Raw genomic sequence first — 24,776 nt, 5'->3', positions numbered from 1 at the left:
GAGACCACATCGGGAGCAACGGATACAATAAATGATATTAGTGGATGTGCAGGTGAAACTTTGATGGATGTGGAAGGCTCCTTTAGGGCCTTAGATAGAGGTGAGGGAGGAGGTGTGGGCACAGGTTTTACAGTTCCTGCGGTGGCAGGGGAAAGTGCCAGGATGGGAGGGTGTGGACCTGACCAGGTAGTCATGGAGGGAACAGTCTTTGCGGAAGGCGGAAAGGGGTGGGGAGGGAAATATATCCCTGGTGGTGGGGTCTTTTTGGAGGTGGCGGAAATGTCGGCGGATGATTTGGTTTATGCAAAGGTTTGTAGGGTGGAAGGTGAGCACCAGGGGCGTTCTGTCCTTGTTACGGTTGGAGGGGTGGGGTCTGAGGGCGGAGGTGCGGGATGTGGACGAGATGCGTTGGAGGGCATCTTTAACCACATGGGAAGGGAAATTGCGGTCTCTAAAGAAGGAGGCCATCTGGTGTGTTCTATGATGGAACTGGTCCTCCTGGGAGCAGATACGGCGGAGGCAGAGAAATTGGGAATACGGGATGGCATTTTTGCAAGAGATAGGGTGGGAAGAGGTGTAATCCAGGTAAGCTGTGGGAGTCGGTGGGTTTGTAAAAAATGTCAGTGTCAAGTCGGTCGTCACTAATGGAGATGGAGAGGTCCAGGAAGGGGAGCGAGGTGTCAGAGATGGTCCAGGTAAATTTAAGGTCAGGGTGGAATGTGTTGGTGAAGTTGATGAATTGCTCAACCTCCTCGCAGGAGCACGAGGTGGCGCCAATGCAGTCATCAATGTAGCGGAGGAAGAGGTGGGGAGTGGTGCCGGTGTAATTACGGAAGATCAACTGTTCTACATAGCCAACAAAGAGACAGGCATAGCTGGGGCCCATACGTGTGCCCATGGCTACCCCTTTGGTCTGGAGGAAGTGGGAGGATTCAAAGGAGCAATTGTTAAGGGTGAGGACCAGTTCAGCCAAACGAATGAGAGTGTCAGTGGAAGGGTACTGTTGGGGACATCTGGAGAGGAAAAAACGGAGGGCTTGGAGGCCCTGGTCATGGCGGATGGAGGTGTAGAGGGATTGGATATCCATGGTGAAGATGAGGCGTTGGGGGCTGGGGAAACGGAAGTCTTGGAGGTGGTGGAGGGCGTGGGTGGTGTCTCGAACGTATGGGGGGAGTTCCTGGACTAGGGGGGATAGGACAGTGTCGAGGTAGGTAGAGATGAGTTCAGTGGGGCAGGAGCATGCTGAGACAATGGGTCGACCAGGGTGGTCAGGCTTGTGGATCTTGGGAAGGAGGTAGAACCGGGCAGTGCGGGGTTCCCGGACTATGAGGGATTTATAGGCAGAGAGATGAAAAGATCACACAAGTGATGGGAATAGAGAACAGAATAATAAGTCTCTGCAAGTGAACAAAAGTGTCACAAGTTGTGAATAAAGTGTCAACAGCTCAATAGTAACTGAAGGGGATGAACTACAATCCAAATAATTGAGGCAGAGAGAGATAATTACAAAAAATTAAAAATGAGGTGGTGCTGGAGACAAACCAAATTGCTGGAACAAAATGATAGGTATAAGAGTTGCATGCTGAGGGTCTAACCAAAATAACAAGTAATCAAAATATGTATAAACCAATTAAGATAGAGAGGTCATAATAAAGTAGCAAGGTGATGGTGCTACAAAAGGACATTAAGGAAGATTTTACATATCAGAATGGTAGATTTACATGTAGCACGACATGAACCCAAGATCATGGTTGAGGCCTACTTTGTGGATACTGAACTTGACTTTCAGTTTCTGCTTGCGATTCTGCATTGTTGTGTATCTCGAAGACTGCTTACCCAAAGATTGGAGGTTGAATGTCCTTGGACAGCTGAAGCACTCTCTGATTGGGAGGGAATATTCCTATATGGAGATTGTTGAGCGGTATCCATTCAGACTTACTCTTCAGAACCAGTCTTATTCTTAGACAGACGCATCTCATCAAGGACCTCACTTTACTGGAAGAGCACAAATAACTGCAACAATGCTGCACTTCTCTAGCTTCCACTCTAAAGAAGTACATAGTATCTGCTCAGATGAGGAGGAATGCAATGGACAACTAAAGATCATGAGAGAAGCCCTCATAAGAATGGGATATGATGCTGAACTCATAGATTGCCAGTTCTGACATGCCACAGCAAAAAACCTCAACGACCTCCTCAGAAGATAGACCAATACAGTACCCTTTGTTGCCCCTTGAGCTTGGAAACTATGTCACGTTCTTCACTGCCTTCAACATGTCATCGATGACAACAAACATCTTGCCAAGATAATCCCTTTGTCCCCACTTCTTGCCTTCAAACAAATGCCAAATTTTAAACAGACCATCATTCACAGCAAACTACCCAGCCTTCAGTACAACATCAACCAAAACACCACACAACCCTACCACGGCAACCTCTGCAAGCCATGTCAGATCATCAACATGGATTCTACCATAACATGTGGGAACACCAACCAACATACACTGCAGCAAGGATGCCCCGAGACATGGTATATTGGAGAGACCATACAGATGCAATGACAATAGGTGCATAGACACTGAGCAACAATCGCCAGACAGGATTATTCCCTCCCAGTCAGGGAACACTTCAGCAGTCAAAGACATTCAGCCTTCAATCTTCGGGTAAGTGTCCTCCAAGGCAGTCTTCGAGATAATGCGGAATTGCTGAGCTGAATTCATAAGTTGTGTCCATGAACACGGCCTAAACTGTGACCTTGGATTCATGTTGCGATACCCCACCATATTGTTCTGTACTTGTTAAATTTTCCTTACTGTCCTGTTTTAACACCATTACCTTGATAACTTGTTGCGAACTCTCTACCCTTGGTGGACACTTTACTCACACCGTCTGACACTTGATCACCTGTAGAGACTTATTATTCCACTTAAACAATTTTATGACCTTTGATCACTCTGACCCTTGGTCTCTGCCTATAAATTCTGTGCCCGTGTGCTTTTCCTTACTTCACTTGATAAAGGCACAGTATTCTGCAAGCTTGTGATTTGAAATAAACCTGTTGGACTACAACCTGGTGTCTGTGACTTCTGACCTTGTCCAACACAGGCACCTCCACAGCCCGATTTCTCTTCACAGATGCTGCCAGAACCCGTTGTTCAAAACGGAGCAATTTCTGTCTTCGTCTCTGATTTACATCATCTGCAGTTCTTTCAGTTTTTATCTCATTGTTGCTTGTAGGTTCGCAAATTGGCCACTGTTTCTCACGTGGGTGGGGTTGGCGCAGGCTGGGAAGGGTGCTATATAAATGCAATGCTCACTTGGCAGGGCACTGTTGGCCAATTAAGGGTGTGGAGAAAGTGAGGACTGCAGATACTGGAGCTCGGAGTCAAGAGTGCAGTGCTGATATTCCTGATGGAAAACTCCAGCCCAGAACATGGATTCTCCTGCCCCTCAGATGCTGCCTGACTTTGCTGTGCTTTTCCAGCCCCACAATCAGGGGTGTGGCCAAACTGGACAGGTGACGGGCCGACACTTGTCCAATCAGGACAAAGGGATAGCGATAAGTCTGTCCAATCCGGACGTGGGGAGGGGGCGGGGTCTCCGCTCTGTTTCCAGCAGTTTCTCTGAGGGGCTGGTAATGGCGGCGAAGATGGCGGCTGGAGAGGTCAGCTCTTTGGAGGACTGTCTAGAGGAGCACCTTCCGCCCGCGGTGCTACAGCATGTCTGGCGGATGCTGTATGGTAAAGACACGAGGTGAGGGGCGGATGGTAGAATGTAGTCCCCGCAGAGAGAGAGAGAGAGAGAGAGAGAGAGAGAGAGAGTGTGTTGGTGAACTACAATCCCCAGAGAGCCCCGCGGCCTCAGCCCGAAGATGTGGGTCAACCCGCTGTCCTGTCAGTACTTAGATTTCTGATTTTTTTTTTACCCCCCCCCCTTTGTAATTAATTTCATTATTTTGTCCCGAACAAAACTTCACCCGTCCACACAAATTTGTCTTATTAAACACAATAATTTGTGGTAGAAGGGTCTCCGATGCAGTACTGAGGGAGTGTTGCTCTGTCAGAGGAGCTGGCTTTGCATGAAGAGCAAGGAATGTCTCTCTGTACCTGAAGTAGTGGCCAACATTTACTTTTCAATCAAGGTCACAAAAAACAGATTATTGGGGGGGTGTATCTTTCCCACTACTTTTGTGGGACTTTGTGCATTAATTAGCTGCTGTTTCCCATATTTCAAACGTGGCTACATGTTAAAAGTGCTTAATTGGCATTACAACATGTTAGGCCGATACTGTGATGTTGATTGTTTCCTATATAAAAGCCTTCTCTTTAATGCATCCCTCAGCATGTAGTCCTTGACTTTGAAATGTGCTTGTCAGGGTTAATTCCTTCTGGAAGGCCAAGTTTCAGGCAAACCTGATTGTATTTGAGGCTGAGCTTGCCAGATTTTTGATCAACAAGACTAGGGTTATGGAGTGCAGTAAGGAAGTCAGACTTTAGGCTGGAATCTGACCTGCCTTGATCTTAATGAATGGCAGTGCTGGAATGGATGGGCCAAATGTTTTACTTCCATGCCTAGTTCTTCTAATCTTGTCTATTGAGTTTCACAAGTGACTGATAGTCATTAACTCCTTGCTGTTCATGAGCTCCTGCTGTGGTCAACATTGGCATGTTTCTTAAATTAGAGCAGTGAATGTTTCATTAGATCTCAAGAGGTGAAAAAAGGTGCAAGTACAAAGTTTTCTTTGATTCACAATACTTGCTGACTTGCTAAATAGTTTTGTAAGCTTTTTATCTCAAACTGACCCCAGAACTGTTCTGTTAATAGCAAATCTTGTGTTTACAGATTTACTACCATGAGCAGAGATACTTTGATCCAGTCAAGAGAGACCTGGCTGCACGTTGTCATAGAACCAGAGAAAAGTTATAGCACTGAAAGAGGGCATTCAGCCCATCGTGTTTACCCTGACTAAATAAATTAGCTGTCCATTCTATTCCCACTCCTTCATCCCTTGCAGTTAACAGCATCTAGCTTTAAATAAGTTGTTTGTTTAAGTAATTTGTCTCTCCCTGAAACACCAAACTAGGCAATGGACAGATACCCACTCATGTTCCATCTGAGCCTTCTACCTATCACCTTTAAACCTGTACCTTCTGGTAATTGACCCCTCTGTCTTGAAAAGACGTCTTCCATATCCATGATATTGAAGTTCCTTTTTTTTTCGAAAGATTAGATTAGATTCCCTACATTATGGCAATGGGTCCTTGGGCCCCACAAGTCCACACCTTACCTCTGAAGAGTAACCCACCCAGACCCGTTCCCCTACCCTATATTTACCCCTGACTAATGCGTCTAACACTAGGCAATTTAGCATGGCCAATTCACCTGACCTGCACATCTTTGGACTGTGGGAGGAAACCAGAGCACCCAGAGGAAACCCACACAGACACGGGGAGAATGTGCAAACTCCACACAGTCATCAGAGGTGGGAATCAAACCCAGGTTCCTGGTGCTGTGAGGCAGCAGTGCTGACCACTGAGCCACCATGCTGCCCCTGAGCCACTGTGCCATTGTTTTCTTTTATTTTGTACACCTTCATTTAGTTATCACTAGCCTATTCATTGTTTCCTCATAGCTATAATCTCCAAGCCCTGGCAACATTCTTGTAAATCTTTTTTGTGCTCTCCCTAATGTCCTTCCTGAAACTCTAGCTGAGGCCTAATCAGTTCTTGTTTAGTTTCAAAGTTACATGTCTGCTTTTGTATGCAATATCCTCACTCAGTGAAGGAAAACCTGAATGGATGCAGCTCTAACAACACTGAACTAGCTTGACACCATCCAGAACAATGTAGGCCACTTGATTGGCATCATATCCACAATGATCCACAACCCTCTGCCACCAACGTTCAGTCGTAGCAGTGTGTTCTGCTGACAAGATAGACTACGGACATTCACCAAAGATCTTTAAGCAGCACCTTCTAAAATCACAACTAGTTTGATCCGGAAGGGCAAAAGCAACATATACATGGGAGCAACTGAGATTTTGTGGAAAGTAGTTGTATAAATGAAAATAAAAGCCTGAATTTTAGATTGTCGAGCATTAAGTGTACATTTTCTGTTTTGCAGAAAGCTGGATTTGCCGAAGTCAGCTTTGACAGCCTCTCTGGAGAAGGACTTTCAGCTAAAGGGTTTTGGATTTGAGGCCGCCATAGAGCAGCTCCGTCAGCCTCGAGTTGTGCGAGTGGGACTTATCCAGAACAAGATTCTCCTTCCTACTGATTCCCCTGTGTCTGAGCAGGTGTGGGATAGTGTGGGCTTGCTTCAATGTTTGAATTGAAACCAGTGCAATGACTGTGGATGTCCTAAGAAATGACACTGCACTTACAGACCATAAATAGGGCCAAGTGGTTCAGTTCTGTACAGTGGAAACTCGATTATCCGAATGTGATGGGCAGGCGCTATTTCGTTCGGATAATTGATTGATTATTCGAAAAATTGATTAAATGCCTTTCCTCTGGTGCTTGGAGTTTTTAAAGTCTGCTCCCTAGTCAGGAGACTGCAGCAGCACAGTGTGTAAGACCCGGCCCCCAACACCGCGCCCCCCCCACCATCCAACACCGACCCTGCCCCACAGCACAAAGTGCGTGAGCCCCCGCCTCCAACCCAGTCCAGCCCTGCCCCCAGCACAAAGTGTGCAATTCCCCGGCCCCAGCACAGTCCCCTCACCACCACCCGTCCACCCCCGGCCCCTCTCCAGGGCAGCTGGACTGTACACCAACAACAAGACAACTGCTGCTGTCGCTGTCTTTGTGGGGTAAGTCTCCAAATAGCGTGCCCACAGACAGAACCACAGATACACAACTTTTTACTGCAATTTTTTGACCGGTTCCCTGTTTGCCCTGCACAGGACAATATTGGAGTGATTATTCCTGGGGAGGGGGTTAGGGTACACCCCTCTGTAGAACTCCAGGGAAAGTGTGGGGAGAGAGGGAGGGCAGGAGGGAGGTTAGTCATTTGGAGACGGTGCCTTTTTAATCAGAGAAACAAAAGACGCGATCACTGCTGTAAACGCATCTTTGATGTAGTGTTTCTATCGGGACCTCGAGATGTCCTTCGGATAATCCGATATTCGGATAATTGAGTTTCCTCTGTATATACCTAATCTCACCATATCTGAAAAATCTTTCTATTTCCTGTTTCCATCTGTTTATCTAGCTTTCCTTTTAAATTTGTCCACATTATTCATTTCAGACACTCCCAGTGGTAGTAAGTTCCATGTTCTAGGTAAAGAACATTTTTGGGTCTCTAGCTTTAGACGCCCCTACAATTAGAAATATTTTCTTCATGTCTGCTTTATTGAATCTTTTAATAAATTCAGGCCTCCAAATGATCACTTTTTTTTTGTAGAAAAGTGCCTCATTTTTGAGCTTGATTAGACTTTCCTGATAAATATAATCTTAGTTCTGGTATTACCTGTGCAATTTTTCTTTCTGCACCCTCTTTTTTTTATTCTTTTAGTGAAATGGTCTGATCAAGAACTGGGGTTTTGCTCCCACATTAGGTGCATAGAAGTGATAAATTCCCACTGGAATATTGTGGAGAGTTTTAATCCCCTTACCTATCTAAGGAAAGGTGTTGGAGGCAGTCCAGAGAAATTTTGCTAGGCTGAAATAAGGTATGGAGAGATTGTTTTATGAGGAGAGGTTGAATAGGTTGGGCCTGTACTTAGCATATTGAAGAATGAGACTGCCTTATTGAATCATAACATTATTAGAGAACTTGACAGGATTGATGTGGAAAAGTTGTTTTCCCCCGTAGAAGAATTTAGGATTAGAGGGCATTATCTCAGAATAAGGGGCTGCCCGTTTAAGACAAAGATGAGACGAATTTCTCTTCTGAGGAATTAATTATGAGGGGTTTTGAGGCTGAATCATTAAGTATATTTAAGGCTGAGACAGACAGATTTTTAATCAGGAAAGGAATCAACAGTTTCTGACATTATTTGACAGAACAATAACCCCAATGTATTTATGCATTTTTTGTACAAGAATGACTCATTTTACTAAAGGTTAAAGGTATCTCCTATCTCCTCAATGGTGCCTTACTATCTCTAGCCCTCTAAATGTCTCCTGAGACCAGATCCAAGGAGGTATCTCTTCAAGAGTATGATGGCTATCCAAGAAATCATATATCAGTATGTGCAAAGCAGAAACAGGGTTCCTCACTGAGTACCTCAGATTGAGTCAACTGGAGGCATCTGATCATTTAAGTTGCCATCTGTCTGTTGACTCATGCATGTGGTTACTCTGACCCAATACGTGAAAGTTGGAAGTGTTGTTTACAGGGTGGAACTTGGGATTTTCAGGCATATGCTTCATTTTCTTCATGATGGAGAATCTCTATCGTGAAAATTCAGATACAGCTTCACCCATCCTACTTTTCAATTCTGTTTCTAGCCAATGAGCTGCGTTGCCTTGCTTTCATTTTTTTAAACCTGTTATGTTATTTTTGATTGTGAATCTGTAAAGAATCAAAACAAAAAAAAATGAGCAGGAGTAGGCCATTTGGCCATTGCACCATCTGTCATTCACTGTGATCATAACTGATCATCCAATTCAGTCCCTGCTTTTGCTCCATAACCTTTCAGCCTCTTCAGCCCTAAGAACTAAACCTAACTCCTTCTTGAAAGCATTCATTGTTTTGGCCTCAACTGCTTTCGTGGCAGAGAATTCTACAGGCACACCAAACAAATTCCTTCTCCTCTCCATCCTAAATGCCATATTCTGTATCCTTAAACTGTGCTCGCTAATTCTGGACCCCTCCTTCCCTTCCAGTCAGTGGGAGTAGTCCATCTGTATTTACCCTGTCTAATGCTATTATAGGTTTCTGAAATCTACCCTCATTTTTCTGAACTCCAGTGTTTATCGTGCTAACTGATCCAATCTTTCTTCATTTGCCAGTCTTGCCAGGAATCAGTCTGGTAAAAAGTGTTTGGCTCTTTCCTCCCTCCACAGCCAGAACGTCCTCCTTCAGATAAGGAGATCAAAACTGCACACAATACTCCTCAACAAGTTCTGCATAATTGCAGCAAGACATCTCTGCTCCTGCATTTGAATCCCCTTGCTATGAAGACCAACATACCATTTGCCTGCTGCACCTGTATGCTAACTTTCAAGAACACCTGTGTCTGGTTGCACCTCTTGCTTTCCTGATCTATTGCCTTTCAGATGATAATCTGCTGTCCTGTTTTTGCTACCAATGTGGATAACTTTAAAATTTGTACATATTATCTGTTATCTATTTATCTGATGAATTTGTCCAAATCACACTGAAGCATCTCTACATCCTCCTCACAGTTCACCCTTCTACTCAGCTTTGTGTCATCTGCAAAGATGAAAGTATAACTTTTAGTTTCCTCCCCTAAATCATTAACATGTATTGTGAACAGGGAGTCCAAACACTGATCCCTGTAGTACCCCAGTAGTCACTGGCTGTCAATTAGAAGAAGTTCCTTTTGTTTCTATTATTTGTTTCCTAACTACCAACCAGTTCTCTAGCGATGTCAGTAAATTTTCTGCTACTCTGTGAGTCATAGTTTCATAGTCATACAGTAGAGAAGAGGCCCTTTGGCCCATCAAGTCTAAACCAATCCATTTACGCTAATCATGCCTTCCAGCAATTAACCCATGGCCTTGAATGTTATGACACTTCAAATGCTCATTCCAGCATAGTTTTTAAAGGCTGTGAGGTTTCCTGCTTCTGCTGTCCCAGGCATTCCAGATTCCCACCATCTGAGTAAAAAGTTATTTTTCTCAAATCCCTTATAAACTTCTGACTCTTCAACTAAAATTACATTCTTGGTTTATTGCCACTTAACTGAGTGGAACAGCTGCTTTTTGTCCAACCTGTCTATGCCCCTCAATCTTATACACTTGTATACAATGACTCCACCTTCTCCAGTCCAATGAAAAAAAACAAGCTATTCCAGCCTCTCTTCCTAGCTAAGATGCTCCAATCCTGGCAAACCTCTTCTACATCCCTTCCAGTGCAATCATTCCCATAATGTCTAACTTTACATACTAACCTCTTATATAGGACCTTGTCCGAAACCTTTTGAAATTCCAAGTAAGCATCCTCTGGTTCCCCTTTTTAACTCTACTTACTTGTGTTCTCAAACTTCCATCAGATTTGACAAGCATAATTTCTCTTTTGTAAATCCATGCTGACTCTCTGATCTTGTCATTGTTTTCCAAGTGCTCTGCTATTAAATCTTTAGCATTTTCCCCACTACTGATGTCAGGCTAACCGATCTATAATTCTCTATTCTCTCTACCACGGAAGCAGAATAACTTCAGTGTGGAAACAAGCTATTAGGCCCAACAAGTCCACACTGACCCTCTGAAGAGTGTCCCATCCACACCCATTCCCCTACCATATTACTCTTACATTTTCACCTGAATAATGCTCCTAATCTACACATCCCTGAACACTATGGGCAATTTTGTATGGCCAGTTCACCTAACCTGCACATCTTTGGACTGTGGGATGAAACCCATGCAAACATGGGAAGAATTTGTAAACTCCACACAAATAGTCACCAAGGCTGGAATCGAACCTGGGTCCCTGGCCCTGTGAGGCAGCAGTGCTAACCACTGAGCCACCGTGCTGCCTTTTTTAAATGGTGAAATTATATTCGAGCCCCCAATCCATAAAAACCATTCCAGAGTGTTTAGAAAGATGGCCACCAATTAATTCAGTATTTCGTGGTCCACTTCTGGGATGTGGATTATTGGGCCCTGGGGAATTATTGGCCTTTAATCCCATCAATTCCCTGAACGATTTCTTTCCTTTCCTTCCCTTTCACTAGACTCCGTGTTTCAACATGAGGACAGATAGCCAAAGCAAATCAGCCTCCCTATACCTGTATTTGCAACACAGTAAAATTGAATTGTTTGAAACATACAATGTGGTGAAGTTCAGTGAGAAGCCTTAGAAGTTACCAAAGGATATCTTAAAAAAAACAAGAATTGAGGGCAAGCTAGCTAGTAATATAAAATATTGCAAGAATATTTTTAGGTACTTAAAAAGTAAGAGAGAAAGGCAAGAGTGGACATTGGATTGCTGGAAAATGAGGCTGGATAAGTAGTAATGGGGAACAAAAAAATTGCACAGAACTGATTATGTAACATGTCTTTCACCATGTAGATGGACACACATACACCTGTAGCGTACTAGAACTTCCAGAGAGTAGGGGGGCAGTGGTGAATGCAGTGCTGTCACTCAGGAAAAGGTGCTGGGTAAGGCTGAAAGATGGATAAATAACCTGGGCCAGATGGACTACACCTCAGATACTTGAGAGAGCTCAGGAGATTTTGGAGGTATTGGTGATTTCAGGAATCATTTGAGTTTAGATTAGATTAGATTAGATTACTTACAGTGTGGAAACAGGCCCTTCGGCCCAACAAGTCCACACCGACCGCCGAAGCGCAACCCACCCATACCCCGACATCTACCCCTTACCTAACACTACGGGCAATTTAGCATGGCCAATGCACCTGACCTGCACATCTTTGGACTGTTATGGAGGGTCCCAGAGGACTGGAAAATGGCTAAGATAACATCCCTTTTAAAAGGGAAGGAGACAGAAGGCAGGAAACAATAAGCTGGTTAGCCTGACCTGGCTTGTTGGTTAGATTTTAGTGTCCATTATTAAACATGAGATTGTGGAGTACTTGAAAGTGCAGGAAAATAGGGCTGAGTCATGCCTGATGAATCTGTTAGAATTCTTTGAGGTAAAGCACAAGTTAGACAAAAGAGAGCCAGTGAATGTGATCTATTTTCTGGATTTCCAGAAGGCTGATGTCAAGGTGCCACTCAGGATGCTAAATAAAATAAGAGCTTAAGTCTTGGGCACTAGGTACTGGCATGGATATGGGATTGGCTGACTGGCAGAAGACTGAGAGCAGATAAAGGGTTCTTTTTCAGATTGGCAGCTGCTGACTAGTGGGAGTTCCCCAGGAGTCATTGTTGGAATCACGACTAATCACGTTTCCCAAATTTGCAGATGACCACAAGATTGACGGGTCTGTGGAGTTGGAAGGTGCTGTCTAAGGTTCTTTGGTGAATTTCTGCAGTGCATCTTGTAGATAGTACACACTGCTGCTACTGAGCACCGCTGGTGGAGGGATTAAATGTTTGTAGATGTGGTGCCAGTCAAGCGGGTTGCTTTTTCCTGGATAGTGTCAAGCTTCTTGAGTGTCATTGGAGCTGCACCCATCCAGGCAAATGGGGAGTATTCCATCACAATCCTGACCTGTGCCTTGTAGATGGTAGATAGAGTTTGGGGTGTCAGGTGGTGAGTTACTTGCCATAGTATCCCTGGTCTCTGACTTGCTCTTCTAGCCACTGTGTTTATGTGGTGAGTCCAGTTGGGTTTCTAGGCAATGGTAACTCCAAGGATGTTGACAGTGGGGGATTTAGTGATTTTTGTAATACCATTGAATGTCAAGGGGTGGTGGTTAGTGTCTCTTATTGGTGATGGGCATGTCTGGCGTGAATGTTACTTGCTACTTGTTGGCCCAAGCCTTAATTTTGTCTAGATCTTGTTGCATTTGAGCACTGACTGCTTCAGTATCTGAGGAGTCGAGAATGGTGCTGACACAGCAATCATCGGCGAACATCCCCAGCTCTGATCTTGTGACAGAGGGAAGGTGAACTGGCTGAAGATTGAACCTAGGACACTACCCTGAATGAATCTTTTTTTTAATCCTCTGTTGCTAAATCTAAACTGCATCCAGTTCTTTTTTGACCAATTTGTATGCCTCTCGTACTATCCCAAATTTCTCTTGCTAGTCATGGACTAGTTCCCGTTTGGGCTATGTTTCCTGTTTTATATATGTTCCACAGGCTCTTTAATGTTTGTCATTGCCTGTCCATAATCATCCCTTTAAGTAACATTCTCCAATTTATCATAACCAGCTCAAACTTCAAATGGTTTCCTTTATTTAGATTCAGAACTCTAGTCTGAGAATTAATTGCATCACTCTCCACCTTAATGAAGAATTCTGTCATATTATGGTCCCTCTCTGGAGATTGCCCTTAAAAGAAAAATCAAAATGTGTGAAGTAATGGGAAACATGCTAAGTAATTTAGTAAAGCATTGCTTAACAGCTGGGAATTTAAATTTTTCCAGTTCTACCTCATGGTTGTGCTGGGGTTTAAGACAATGCAAATGCAGGAATTGTCTGGCAGTCAGTGATTGTTCTAGTAGAATCTGGGGAGACTGACTTGTAAATATAAAATTCAAACATTTGGCAAACATCAGAAGAATGAGAAGATTGAATTATTAGATCATATACACTGTTCTTTATAAAGTGTAGTAAGTAGGTAAAGTCAATTTTCTGTAATAGTATATACAATCTAGAATAAAGGATACTTGGTGATCATGACAGTAGACTTTACCATGGGGTCAGTAGATACCACCTTGTATTAATAACTTGCATTAAAGAAATAGAGAAATGGAATAAAATGTCCTGAAGTTTTTTCACAAGAGCATAAATGCAAAGTGTACTTGTATGAAGTGGAATTTGAGTTACTTTGGTATCTGGACTTGTGGTAATAGGAATTGTTAATTTGTGGATGGAGTCAATATCCTCCCAGATAATGTTTTTATAAAAAGTTATGACTTCACCTTTTAATCACAACACCTGATTGAGGTTAAAGAAATAGAACAGTTGGCAGAAGTAATTCCAGGTATTTTTCCATAGTGTGTGGTTACCAAAGCAATTTCTACAAGTCCATCACTGGAGGTTAGTAATACCACAAACTGTCAGTAGCCAAAACTTTCTTTAAGGATGGGAATGATTCAGAAGTGTTTGAAAAGTCTCTGCTATTTGAAACTCAAAGCAGACTCAGATAAATAAGATGATACACGGGCGACACGGTGGCACAGTGGTTAGCACTGCTGCCTCACAGCGCCTGAGACCCGGGTTCAATTCCCGCCTCAGGCGACTGACTGTGTGGAGTTTGCACGTTCTCCCTGTGTCTGCGTGGGTTTCCTCCGGGTGCTCTGGTTTCCTCCCACAGTCCAAAGATGTGCAGGCCAGGTGAATTGGGCATGCTAAATTGCCCGTAGTGTTAGGTAAGGGGTAAATGTAGATGTAGATGTAGGGGTATGGGTGGGTTACGCTTCGGCGGGGCGGTGTGGACTTGTTGGGCCGAAGGGCCTGTTTCCACACTGTAAGTAATCTAATCTGTAAGTAATCTAATCTAATCTAATCTAATCTGATACAGGTAGCTTACACTTGACCTGAGGCTAAAGTAGTTCTGGAGTGCTATTGTGTTAAAACCTAGAAAGTAGAATCGGAAGTAGGCCATTCAGCCCATCAAGCCTGCTTTGCTTGAAATTTGATCATGGCTAATCACTGAACTCACTGGGCTGTTCCTCCTCCCCACATTCTTTGATCTCTTTAATGAGCGTGATATCCATCTCCTTGAAATCAATGTTTTGACCTTGACTACTTTGTGTTCCACAGGCTCACCATTCTCTAGGTGAAGAAATTTCTCCTCCTCTTAGTCCTAAATTGTTTATTCTATACCCTTAGATGGTGATCAATGGTTCTGGCCCCTCCCCCATCGCAATCGTAAACTTCCTTCCTGCATCTACCCTGACTAGTCCTGTTAGAATTTTATACATTTCAGTGAGTGTCTTCTGAACTCCAGGGATTATAATTCTAACAAAGTCAACCTCTGACAGAGTTTTAATGAGGAAATGGAGACCTCCTCATCAATCTGTGGACTCTTGGTGAGCCTGACCTTGGTGGTGGGCAAGTTGTTGGAGGGAATCTTGAGGGACAGGATGTACATGTATTTGGAAAGGCAAGGACTGATGTGGGGTAATCAAAATGGCTTTGTGCATGGGAAATCATGTCTCAAACTTGATTTGTTTTTTGAAGAAGTAACAAAGAAGGTTGAGGGCAGAGCAGTAGATGTGATCTATATGGACTTCAGTAAGGCGTTCGACCATGGCAGACTGATTAGCAAGGTTAGATCTCATGGAATACAGGGAGAACTAGCCATTTGGATACAGGACTGGCTCAATGGTAGAAGACAGAGGGTGGTGGTGGAGGGTTGTTTTTCAGACTGGAGGCCTGTGACCAGTGGAGTGCCACAAGTATCGGTACTGGGTCCTCTACTTTTGTCATTTACATAAATGATTTGGATGCGAGCATAAGAGGTACAGTTAGTAAGATTGCAGATGATACCAAAATTGGAGATGTAGTGGATAGTGAAGAGGGTTACCTCAGATTACAACAGGATCTGGACCAGATGGGCCAATGGACTGAAGTGTGAGGTGCTGCATTTTGGGAAAGCAAATCTTAGCAGGACTTATACACCTTAATGGTAAGGTCCTAGGGAGTGTTGCTGAACAAAGAGACCTTGGAGTGCAGGTTCATAGCTCCTTGAAAGTGGAATCGCAGGTAGATAGGATAGTGAAGAAGGCATTTGGTATGCTTTCCTTTATTGGTCAGTGTTGAGTACAGGAATTGGGAGGTCCTGTTTCAGCTGTACAGGATATTGGTTAGGCCACTGTTGGAATATTGTGTGCAATTCTAGTCTCCTTCCTGTCGGAAAGATGTTGTGAAACTTGAAAGGGTTCAGAAAAGATTTACAAGGATGTTGCCAAGGTTGGAGGATCTGAGCTACAGGGAGAGGCTGAACAGGCTGGGGCTGTTTTTCCTGGAACGTCGGAGGCTGAGGGGTGACTTTATAGAGGTTTACAAAATTGAGGGGTGTGGATAGGATAAATAGACAAAGTCTTTTCGCTAGGGTAAGGGAGTCCAGAACTAGAGGGCATAGGTTTAGGGTGAGAGGGGAAAGATATGAGATATAAAAGTTTCCCTAACGGGCAACTTGTTCACGCAGAGGGTGGTACGTGTATGGAATGAGCTGCCAGAGGATGTGGAGGAGGCTGGTACAATTGTAACAGTTAAGAGGCTTTTGGATGGGTATATGAATAGGAAGAGTTTGGAGGGATATGGGCTGGGTGCTGCCAGGTGGGACTAGATTGGGTTGGGTTGTCTGGTTGGCATGGACAGGTTGGACCGAAGGGTCTGTTTCCATGTTGTACATCTCTGACTCTAAATACTAGTAACACCCAGATATCAGAAGGAGATATTAAAAGCAGCTGCTGAAATTCCTATGGCAGGACATGTAGGCATTCAGGAAGTTTGAATGTTGAACAGGTAAGTCACCTGTTCAAGTCTTCGAAGGATGTAAAGCAGTTCTGTAAAACAACAAAAACGTTAGTGAGAAAACCTGAAAATGTGATCAAACCAGCACCTTTAACCACTGTCAATCTAGGCAGTCTATGTGGAGTTTGTACATTCTTGCGTGTTTGCACATGTTTCCTCTGGGTGCTCCTGTTTCCTCCCACAGTCCAAAGATGTCCAGGTTAATTGGATTGCTCATAGTTTCCATGGATGAGCAGGCTAGTTGTATTAGCCCTGGTAAATGCAGGGTTACAAGGATAAGATGGGGCAGTGGGTCTGGATGGAATGCCCTTTTGGACGGTCAGTGTAAGCTCAGTGTGCCAAATGGCCTGCTTCCGCACTAAGGATTCTATGATAAGCCATAAGTGATAGGCGTCGCGAAGTGATCCCATAACCAACGGTTTAAGGAAAGGCAGTTAGGAACGTTTGTAGAGTGACTTATCAGACGGATACTCCTGGTGGCAAGATGAAGAGTCAGATATCACATAATTATATTCTGGAAATATCGTCCTAGGTAGGAAGATGAATTGAAGGTGTATGTTAGGTAGAAAGATGACTGGGATAGCAAGATTGAGATAGTAGGTGAGGTGACAGTTTACAAAACTGCCTTCTCCAATTTGACTAGCAAATACTGGGACAGATGTATTTAGAAGCAGGGCAAAGGGATGATCTAGTAAAGTTGCTTAAGAAATTCAAGAAAATCATGATAAATATACCAGGATATACCATACTGTGGTTATTGGGGAATCAGTACTGATTTTTTAAAAAATCCTCTGGTTAAGCCGATAGTCAAGCTCAGATGAAAACAATAATTCAATATATACTACAAAATCCCCTAATGGACCCTCTTTTATGACGCAGTGATAGTGTACCTACCCCTGACTGAGATGCTCGGGTTCAATACACTCTGTTGTGATGTAAGAAAGAACATCTCTGAACATGTTGATTAGAAAAATAGGCTAAATTGGGTGTTCTTGTGGCACACAAATAGTGCCCTACCCTTGGACTGGGAGGAATGGGGTTCAAGTCACACCTGCTATAGAGGAGTGTAATATCTGCGCAGGTTGGTTAGAAAAATATGTTTAAAGAAAATTACAAAGTGTCCTAATGGATACACTCATGGTACAATGTATTGTTTCTAACCCTGGACTGGGTTCAAGCCTCACTTGTTCCAGAAGTGTGTAATAACATCTGAGTAGGTTGATTGGAAAGTACACACAATTTCCTAAGGGGTCTTGAGATGTAATAGTGTCCTGAGTCAGGAAGTCTGTGTTCAACCCCACCTGATGCAGACATGTGTAAGTACATTTCTGAGCAGGTTAATTAGAAATAGCTAGAACATCTCCTGACTTGAACCTAGTTGTTGGAGCTCGCTGGTGTTATTAGTTCCTAAACCAGAGGGAGCAAGTAGATTCTGCATTGATTACAGAGAAGTAAATGCAGTAACATTACTTCATACCGAATTCCTCAGTTAGGAGGTGTTGATTGGGGTTGGTATTACTTCACTTCATTCTAAGAATGAATCTATTGAAGAGGCACTAATAAGTGCCATAACATCAAAAGCTGAAGAGATCAGCCTTTGTTGCACCAAGTGGGTGATATCAATATCTGGTGATGCCATTTAGGTTATTCAAAAAAAAAGTTACATTCCAAAGATATAGGCACCTTTAGCTAAACTTATTTTCTGTGTAGTTCATTTTGAGAATATCATAATTTGCAGGAACACCTAAGAAGCAAAATAGAAAACCTACTTAAGCAACTGCAGTTTTCTGGCTTAGTAGCAAATCTTGCCAAGAGTCATTTTGCAAAAACAAGGGAAATTTCTCAGACATGCCTTAGGGCAAGGGAAGTATTACCAAGAATAATTAAAGTGGAAGGCTCTGAAAGAATTCCCTGTTCCTAAACCAAATAGGAAATCATGAGATTTCTAAAAATGCATGGGTGTTGTATGCATCGGAACTGTTTCCCTAATTTCAGCGCAGTAGCTGTCACTTTAACAGATTTGTTCTGAAAACAGGTAGAGCTGGTACGTTCAAGCATAATGCCAAGTAGCCTTGGAAAAGTTGAAGGCAATCCTAATAAATGAACCATTTTTGTCTGTCACTGACTTGATGAAGTATTTTAAAATGTAATTGATGCGAATGACTTCGGGGTACGTGCAGTCTCATTGCAAGCAATGAATTAAAAATAGAAAAACCATCCGGATACTTTTGGAACAAATTAAACCAGTATCAGAATAAATGCTGTCCAGTGGAAAAGGAGACTTTGGGATTACTTTTGGCTCGTGAGCATTTTGAAGGGGAAGGTGATGTATGGCCTCTTATCAGCGCTTTTTTTTGTTCTTTCATTGCTTAACTGTTAATCCAAGAATCCAAGGTAAATGTTTTGGGGACAGTTTTAAATCATGTCAATTTAAAAAAAAATCTGGAAGAGCCTAATGAAGTGAAACCATTGCTGAAACAAACTAAAAAATAAACTAAAAATACAAATAAATGTATGGTTGAATCAATAATCCCATTGTAACAATATAAAAATTGTTCACATTTCCAGAATAAATGTAATAGCAGGGGAATTATCAAGAAGGTGATAGTATGGATATAGTTTAAGGATTTGAGAAGAATATTGCAAGAAGTTGCTTAAATGCTTTACAAGGGATGGATGGTGGTGTTAAATTAAGTTGAAGCATCTTTAATACAACACTTCATTTCCTTTTAAAGGTGGGAGCTTGTTTTTCTGTCTTTTTGGCCTATTAAATCTTGTGAATTTGTGGGCTGTAAACTGAAATGGAAGTTCAACTGCAATAGTGTACCCAGGGATGGCTTTTACAACTTGAAAATCAAGTGCTGCGTATTGTTGAGCTGTGTGATACAATATGCCTTTTTATTTAAAAAAAGGCAAATGTAAAGTTGAACAGCAAGAATCTTTCCTTTTTTTTAATGTATAAGAATGTATAAAACTTGATTATGCAGAACACTGAGCCCCCTCAACTGTCTGAGTTCCAAGGATGTGATGTAAAATGTATATGGGGTAAATGGGTATGATCTAATTACTATTACAGAAATGTGGTTCTAAAGTGACCAAGACTAAGAATTGAATATTCAAGGGTATTCGTCATTTAGGAAGGACAGAAGAGAAAAAAATGCTACTACACATCCTTTTTCTAAGGAATTAGGTCAGTGCATTTGTGAAAGAGGAACTTAGATTGATTCTACAACTTGATCTTTCAATTTAAGTAGAGCTAAGAGTCAGCATGGGAGAACAAGCATTAGTTGAAGTTGTTCCCAGTAATGATGATGGAGGGCATGATCTAAATTGGGAAGTTCAAGGTGTATGTAATGTGTGATGTAGTAATGATATGTAACTGGAAGTTGCATATTAGTAAACCTAACTGCCGAATGATGACCGATGAATCCCTGGAGTGTGTATGTGATGGGTTATGCAGCAGTACATTGAACAACCAACTCTGGTTTGGGCTATTTTTGATTTAAATTTTTAAAAATGTGGGCATTGCTGGCTGGGTCTGTATACATGGATGAAACCTGATCAGGGCTTTATAAGTATTGAGTATAACATCCCTGATTTTTGCACACAGTATTTCTGTGTGAAGTATTACACTCCATGTACATTAAAATCATCTCCGCATGTTTTGCTTCTTTCACAGAAATCTCCAGATCTGTGTATATTCTTTAGTATAGGGCTGTTGCCTCTCCCTATGTCTGGAAAGACTATCTCTGATAGGGAGAACTGCACTACAGTGTTAGCCTAGACTGTGTTCAAGTCCGTGGAATAGGATATGAACCTTCTCTGTTTGAGGTGAGGATTCCTATCACTGATTCAGGGCTGACCCCTTAACATATGACCCTTCTTTGCTCTCACATATGATCTGATTATCCGACATTCTGCCTACCCTGATAACTTTTCACACACATACCAAGAGTACATATATCTGTGCCTTATAAATATTCCAAGCTCTAAATCTAACACCTTTTGGGGAGGCGAACCACCTGAACAGAGAATAATCTCTCCCATGGATGTCTCCAATGGATAATCTGTGACTTTTTAACAGTGACCCCTGAATTCTCAATTCTCCCACAATAAGGAACATTCTCTCTGCTTCCACCCTGTCAAGATCTCTCAGTCAAGATCTCTCAATCAAGTTGCCCACTTATTTGTTTCATCTCCAGCAGGTATTAGCTGCTCTCTCCAACCTTTCCTCATAAGACAATCTGTTCATTCTAGGTAATTGACTAGCAAACCCTCTCTGAATTGCATCCAATGCATTTACACACAAGAAGATGAACACTGCATACATTACTCCCTTGCATGCAATTCTCTTCACAATAAATATTACAGGGAGAGAGTGAATAGTCTGGGGCAGTTTTCCCTGGAGCGTTGGAGGTTGAAAGGTGACCTCAGATTTAGGAAATCATGAAGGGCATGGATAGGATGAATAGACAAAAGTCTTTTCCCTGGGGTGGGGGAGTCCAGAACTAGAGGGCACAGGATCGGTGTGAGGGGGGAAAAATTTAAAAGGGAACTAAAGGGCAACTTTTTCCACACAGCGGATGGTGCGTGTATGGAATGAGCTGCCAGAGATAGTAGTGGAGGTTGATAAAATTACAACATTTAAAAGGCATCTGGATGCCTATATGAATAGAAAGGGTTTAGAACGATATGGACTGGGTGCTCGCAGGTAGGATGAGATTGGGTTGGGATATCTGGTTGGCATGGACAAGTTGGACTGAAGGTTCGGTTTCTATGCTATACATCGAGGACTATAAATATTCACATTTCATTAGCTTTCCTGATTACTTGCTGTACCTGCGTACTAATGATATGGAGCAAGCTAGACCCCCTCAAAACATTTCATGACTGGAACACAGACACTAACTTTTCCAGTTGTTTTAAGCAGGTATAACGTGGATATTCTAGGAGTTATGCAGCTGACCCAACCACTGAGTTTTAAAATAACTTATTTACAGACTACTGAATGAAACATTCCAAAAGAGAAGCGCACTTAGAATAACTTATCTGAAAACCCATTCTCTGTATCGCAACTTAATGATGCTGTTCCAAATTTTGTAACATACCCAGAAACACCCCCTTGGCAAAAGAAGGTAAAAATCAAATAGTTTTTGACAGGAATGATGTCATTGAACGAGTGAGAGGATCAGCATAGAATTGTTTTTGTCTTTAGTAGCTTCTCTGGGTTCCTAGCTAAAACTTGACTCGCAGCTGCAAACAAAAAGCTTGTTCAAACCAAACCCTGACCCAGGAGAACTGGCCACTACCTTTTCACTGCACAAGTTTTTTTTTATTTTAAGAAAAAAATACTTAAAAGCTGTTTTTAAGTAGATATATTTCCAGACACATCGAAACCTCTGCCTTTAACGGCCCCTCTGGGGGGAAAAAAAAACTAGGGACAGAATAACCTTGTTTTTTTAAAAAAAAACCCCATCGATATCTAAAGATGGCTTCATTTTAAAACCCCTTCCTCTTAAATTGTTGGTACACTACAACACCGGTATACATTACATTGACTATAAATATGCGCTATTACATTCTGTTTACTCCTGCCACCGAATGCCTCAGTTTCTTTTTAGATTACTTACAGTGTGGAAACAGTGTGTGAGTGCTGGATAGGTTTGTCCCACTGAGGCAAGGAAGAGATGGTAAGGTGAAGGAGCCTTGGATGACGAGATGTGGAACATCTAGTCCTCGATGTATAGCATAGAAACCGAACCTTCAGTCCAACTTGTCCATGCCAACCAGATATCCCAACCCAATCTCATCCTACCTGCGAGCACCCAGTCCATATCGTTCTAAACCCTTTCTATTCATATAGGCATCCAGATGCCTTTTAAATGTTGTAATTTTATCAACCTCCACTACTATCTCTGGCAGCTCATTCCATACACGCACCATCCGCTGTGTGGAAAAAGTTGCCCTTTAGTTCCCTTTTAAATTTTTCCCCCCTCACACCGATCCTGTGCCCTCTAGTTCTGGACTCCCCCACCCCAGGGAAAAGACTTTTGTCTATTCATCCTATCCATGCCCTTCATGATTTCCTAAATCTGAGGTCACCTTTCAACCTCCAACGCTCCAGGGAAAACTGCCCCAGACTATTCACTCTCTCCCTGTAACACAAATCCTCCAACCCTGGCAACATCCTTGTAAATCTTTCCTGAACCCTTTTCGAGTTTCACAACACCCTTCTGAAAGGAAAGAGACCAGAATTGCATGCAATATTCCTAAAGTGGCCTAACCAACGACTGTACAGCTGCAACATAACCTCCAACTCCTATACGCAATACTCTGACCAATAAACAAAAGCATACCAAACGCTGCCTTCACTACCCTATCTACCTGCAACTCCACTTTCAAGGAACTATGAACCTGCATTCCAAGATCTTTAGTTCAGCAACACTCCCTAGAACCTTACCATTAAGTGTATAAGTCCTGCTCTGATTTGCTTTTCTAAAATGCAGCACCTCTCATTTATCTGAATTAAACTCCATCTGCCACTCCTCAGCCCATTGGCTCATTATAATCTGAGGTAACCTTCACTATCCACTACACCTCTAATCTTGGTGTCATTTGCAAGCATACCAAACATACCTCCTATGTTCACATACAAATCATTTATATAAATGACAAAAGTGGTGGACCCAGCGTGGATCTTTATAGGACACCATGGTCACAGGCCTCCAGTCTGAAAAGCAACCCTCTACCACCACCCTCTGTCTTCTACCTTCATGCCAGTTTTGTATTCAAAAGGATAGTTCTCCCTGTATTCCATGAGATCTAACCTTGCTTAACCCAGTCTTCTATGAGGAACGTTAATGAACACCTTGCTGAAGTCCATATAGATCATGTGCACTACTCTGCCCTCAATGTTTTTCATTATTTGTTTAAAAAATTCAATTAAGTTCGTGAGACATGATTTCCCACGCACAAAGCCATGTTGACAGTCCGTAGTCTGTTCTTGTCTTTCTAGATGCATGTAAATCCTGTCTCTTAGGATTCCTTTCGACAAGTTGCCCACCACTGATGTAAGGTTCTCTGACATTTAGTTCCCTGACATTTCCTTACTACCTTTCTTAAATTGTGGCACCATGTTAGCCAACCTCCAGTCTTCCAGCATCTCACCTGTGTACCTCAGCAAGGAGCCCAGCAATCATTTCCCGAGTTTCCCACAGAGTTCTAAGGTACACTTGATCAGATCCTGGGGATTTATCCACTTTTGTGTGCTTTAAAACATCCAGCAGCACACCTCTGTAATATGGACATTTTTCAAGATGTCACCATCTATTTCCCCACATTCTACATCTTCCAGATCCTTCTCCACAATAAAAAGTATTTACTAAAGACTAATGCAAAATACTTGTTTAGTATCTCCCCCATCTCCTGCAGTTCCTCCCTTTCTCCTTTCCCCCCCCCCCCCCACCTTCTCCTTTTCTGAACTAAGCCCTTAATATTTCAAGTAATTTAGCATTCCCTACAGGTACCAGCCTTTCCTTTCACTCTAATAGGAATATACTGTCTCTGGACTCTCAATCTCATTTTTGAAGGCTTCCCATTTTCCAGCGGTTCATTTACCTGTGAACATCCCTTTCCACCCCCCCGGCCTGCCCGCCCAGTCAACTTTTGAAAGTTCTTGCCTAATACTATCAAAATTGGGCTTTCTCCAGTTTAGAACTTCAACTTTTAAATCCGGTCCCTCGTATTCCATCACTATTTTAAAACTAACAGAATTATGGTGACTGGGCCCACACTGACACCTCAGTCACCCCTGCCTTATTTCCCAAGAGTAGGTCAAGTGGTAGCTACATCCATATATTGAATCAGAAAATTTTCTTGTACACTCTTTCCATCTCCTTCTAAATTCCTCTCCATCTAAACCCTTAACACTATGGCAGTCCCAGGCTATTTGAAAAGTTAAAATCCCCTACCTTAACTACCCTATTTTTCTCACAGATAAGTGATCTTACAAGTTTATTTCTCAATTTCCTGCTGACTACTGGGGGTCTATAATACAATCCCAATAAGGCGATCACCCCTTACTTATTTCTCAATTGCACCCAAATAACTTCCCTGGATGTATTTCCAGGAATATCCTCCTTTGTTCAGCCGTAATGCTATCCCTTATCAAAAAACACTATTCCCCCTCCTCTCTTTCCCCCCCCCTCCTTTTCTATTATTCCTATAGCATTTGTATCCTGGAGCATTAAGCTGCCAGTCCTGTCCATCCCTGAGTGATGCCTCTATAATTGCTACGATATTTCAGTCCCATGTTTCTAACTATGTCCCGAGTTCATCTGGCTTCTCTATTTGGCTTCTTGTATTGATAAATTAAACTGCATTTATTTCAGTGCTACTGTGTTCTTTGTTTTGTTGCTGCCTGTTTCGACTGTTTGGCTCCTTTTCCCAACCGTACCAGTCTCCTATTGATCTCTTTCCATACTATTCCCCTGCGTGTCTCCCCCACCCCACGCTTACTATTTTATA

General features: G+C 42.6%; 1 protein-coding gene across 1 annotated transcript in view; it reads left to right on the top strand.

Annotated features, from left to right (window-relative positions):
- The first annotated feature begins 3,598 nt into the window (after nucleotides 1–3,598).
- Nucleotides 3,599–24,776, top strand: part of upb1 (ureidopropionase, beta) — a 152,149-nt gene continuing 130,971 nt past the window's right edge. Inside the window, exons 1-2 of the mRNA XM_072587006.1 lie at nucleotides 3,599–3,753; nucleotides 6,124–6,295. Coding sequence (XP_072443107.1) covers nucleotides 3,638–3,753; nucleotides 6,124–6,295 — 288 coding nt within the window. The 5' untranslated portion in view covers nucleotides 3,599–3,637. The remainder of the gene's footprint in view (nucleotides 3,754–6,123; nucleotides 6,296–24,776) is intronic.

Source organism: Chiloscyllium punctatum, chromosome 17, assembly GCF_047496795.1.
Source record: "Chiloscyllium punctatum isolate Juve2018m chromosome 17, sChiPun1.3, whole genome shotgun sequence".
NCBI lineage: Eukaryota > Metazoa > Chordata > Chondrichthyes > Orectolobiformes > Hemiscylliidae > Chiloscyllium > Chiloscyllium punctatum.
The sequence above is the reverse complement of the archived record's forward strand: the minus strand, read 5'-3'. Positions and strand labels throughout refer to the sequence as shown.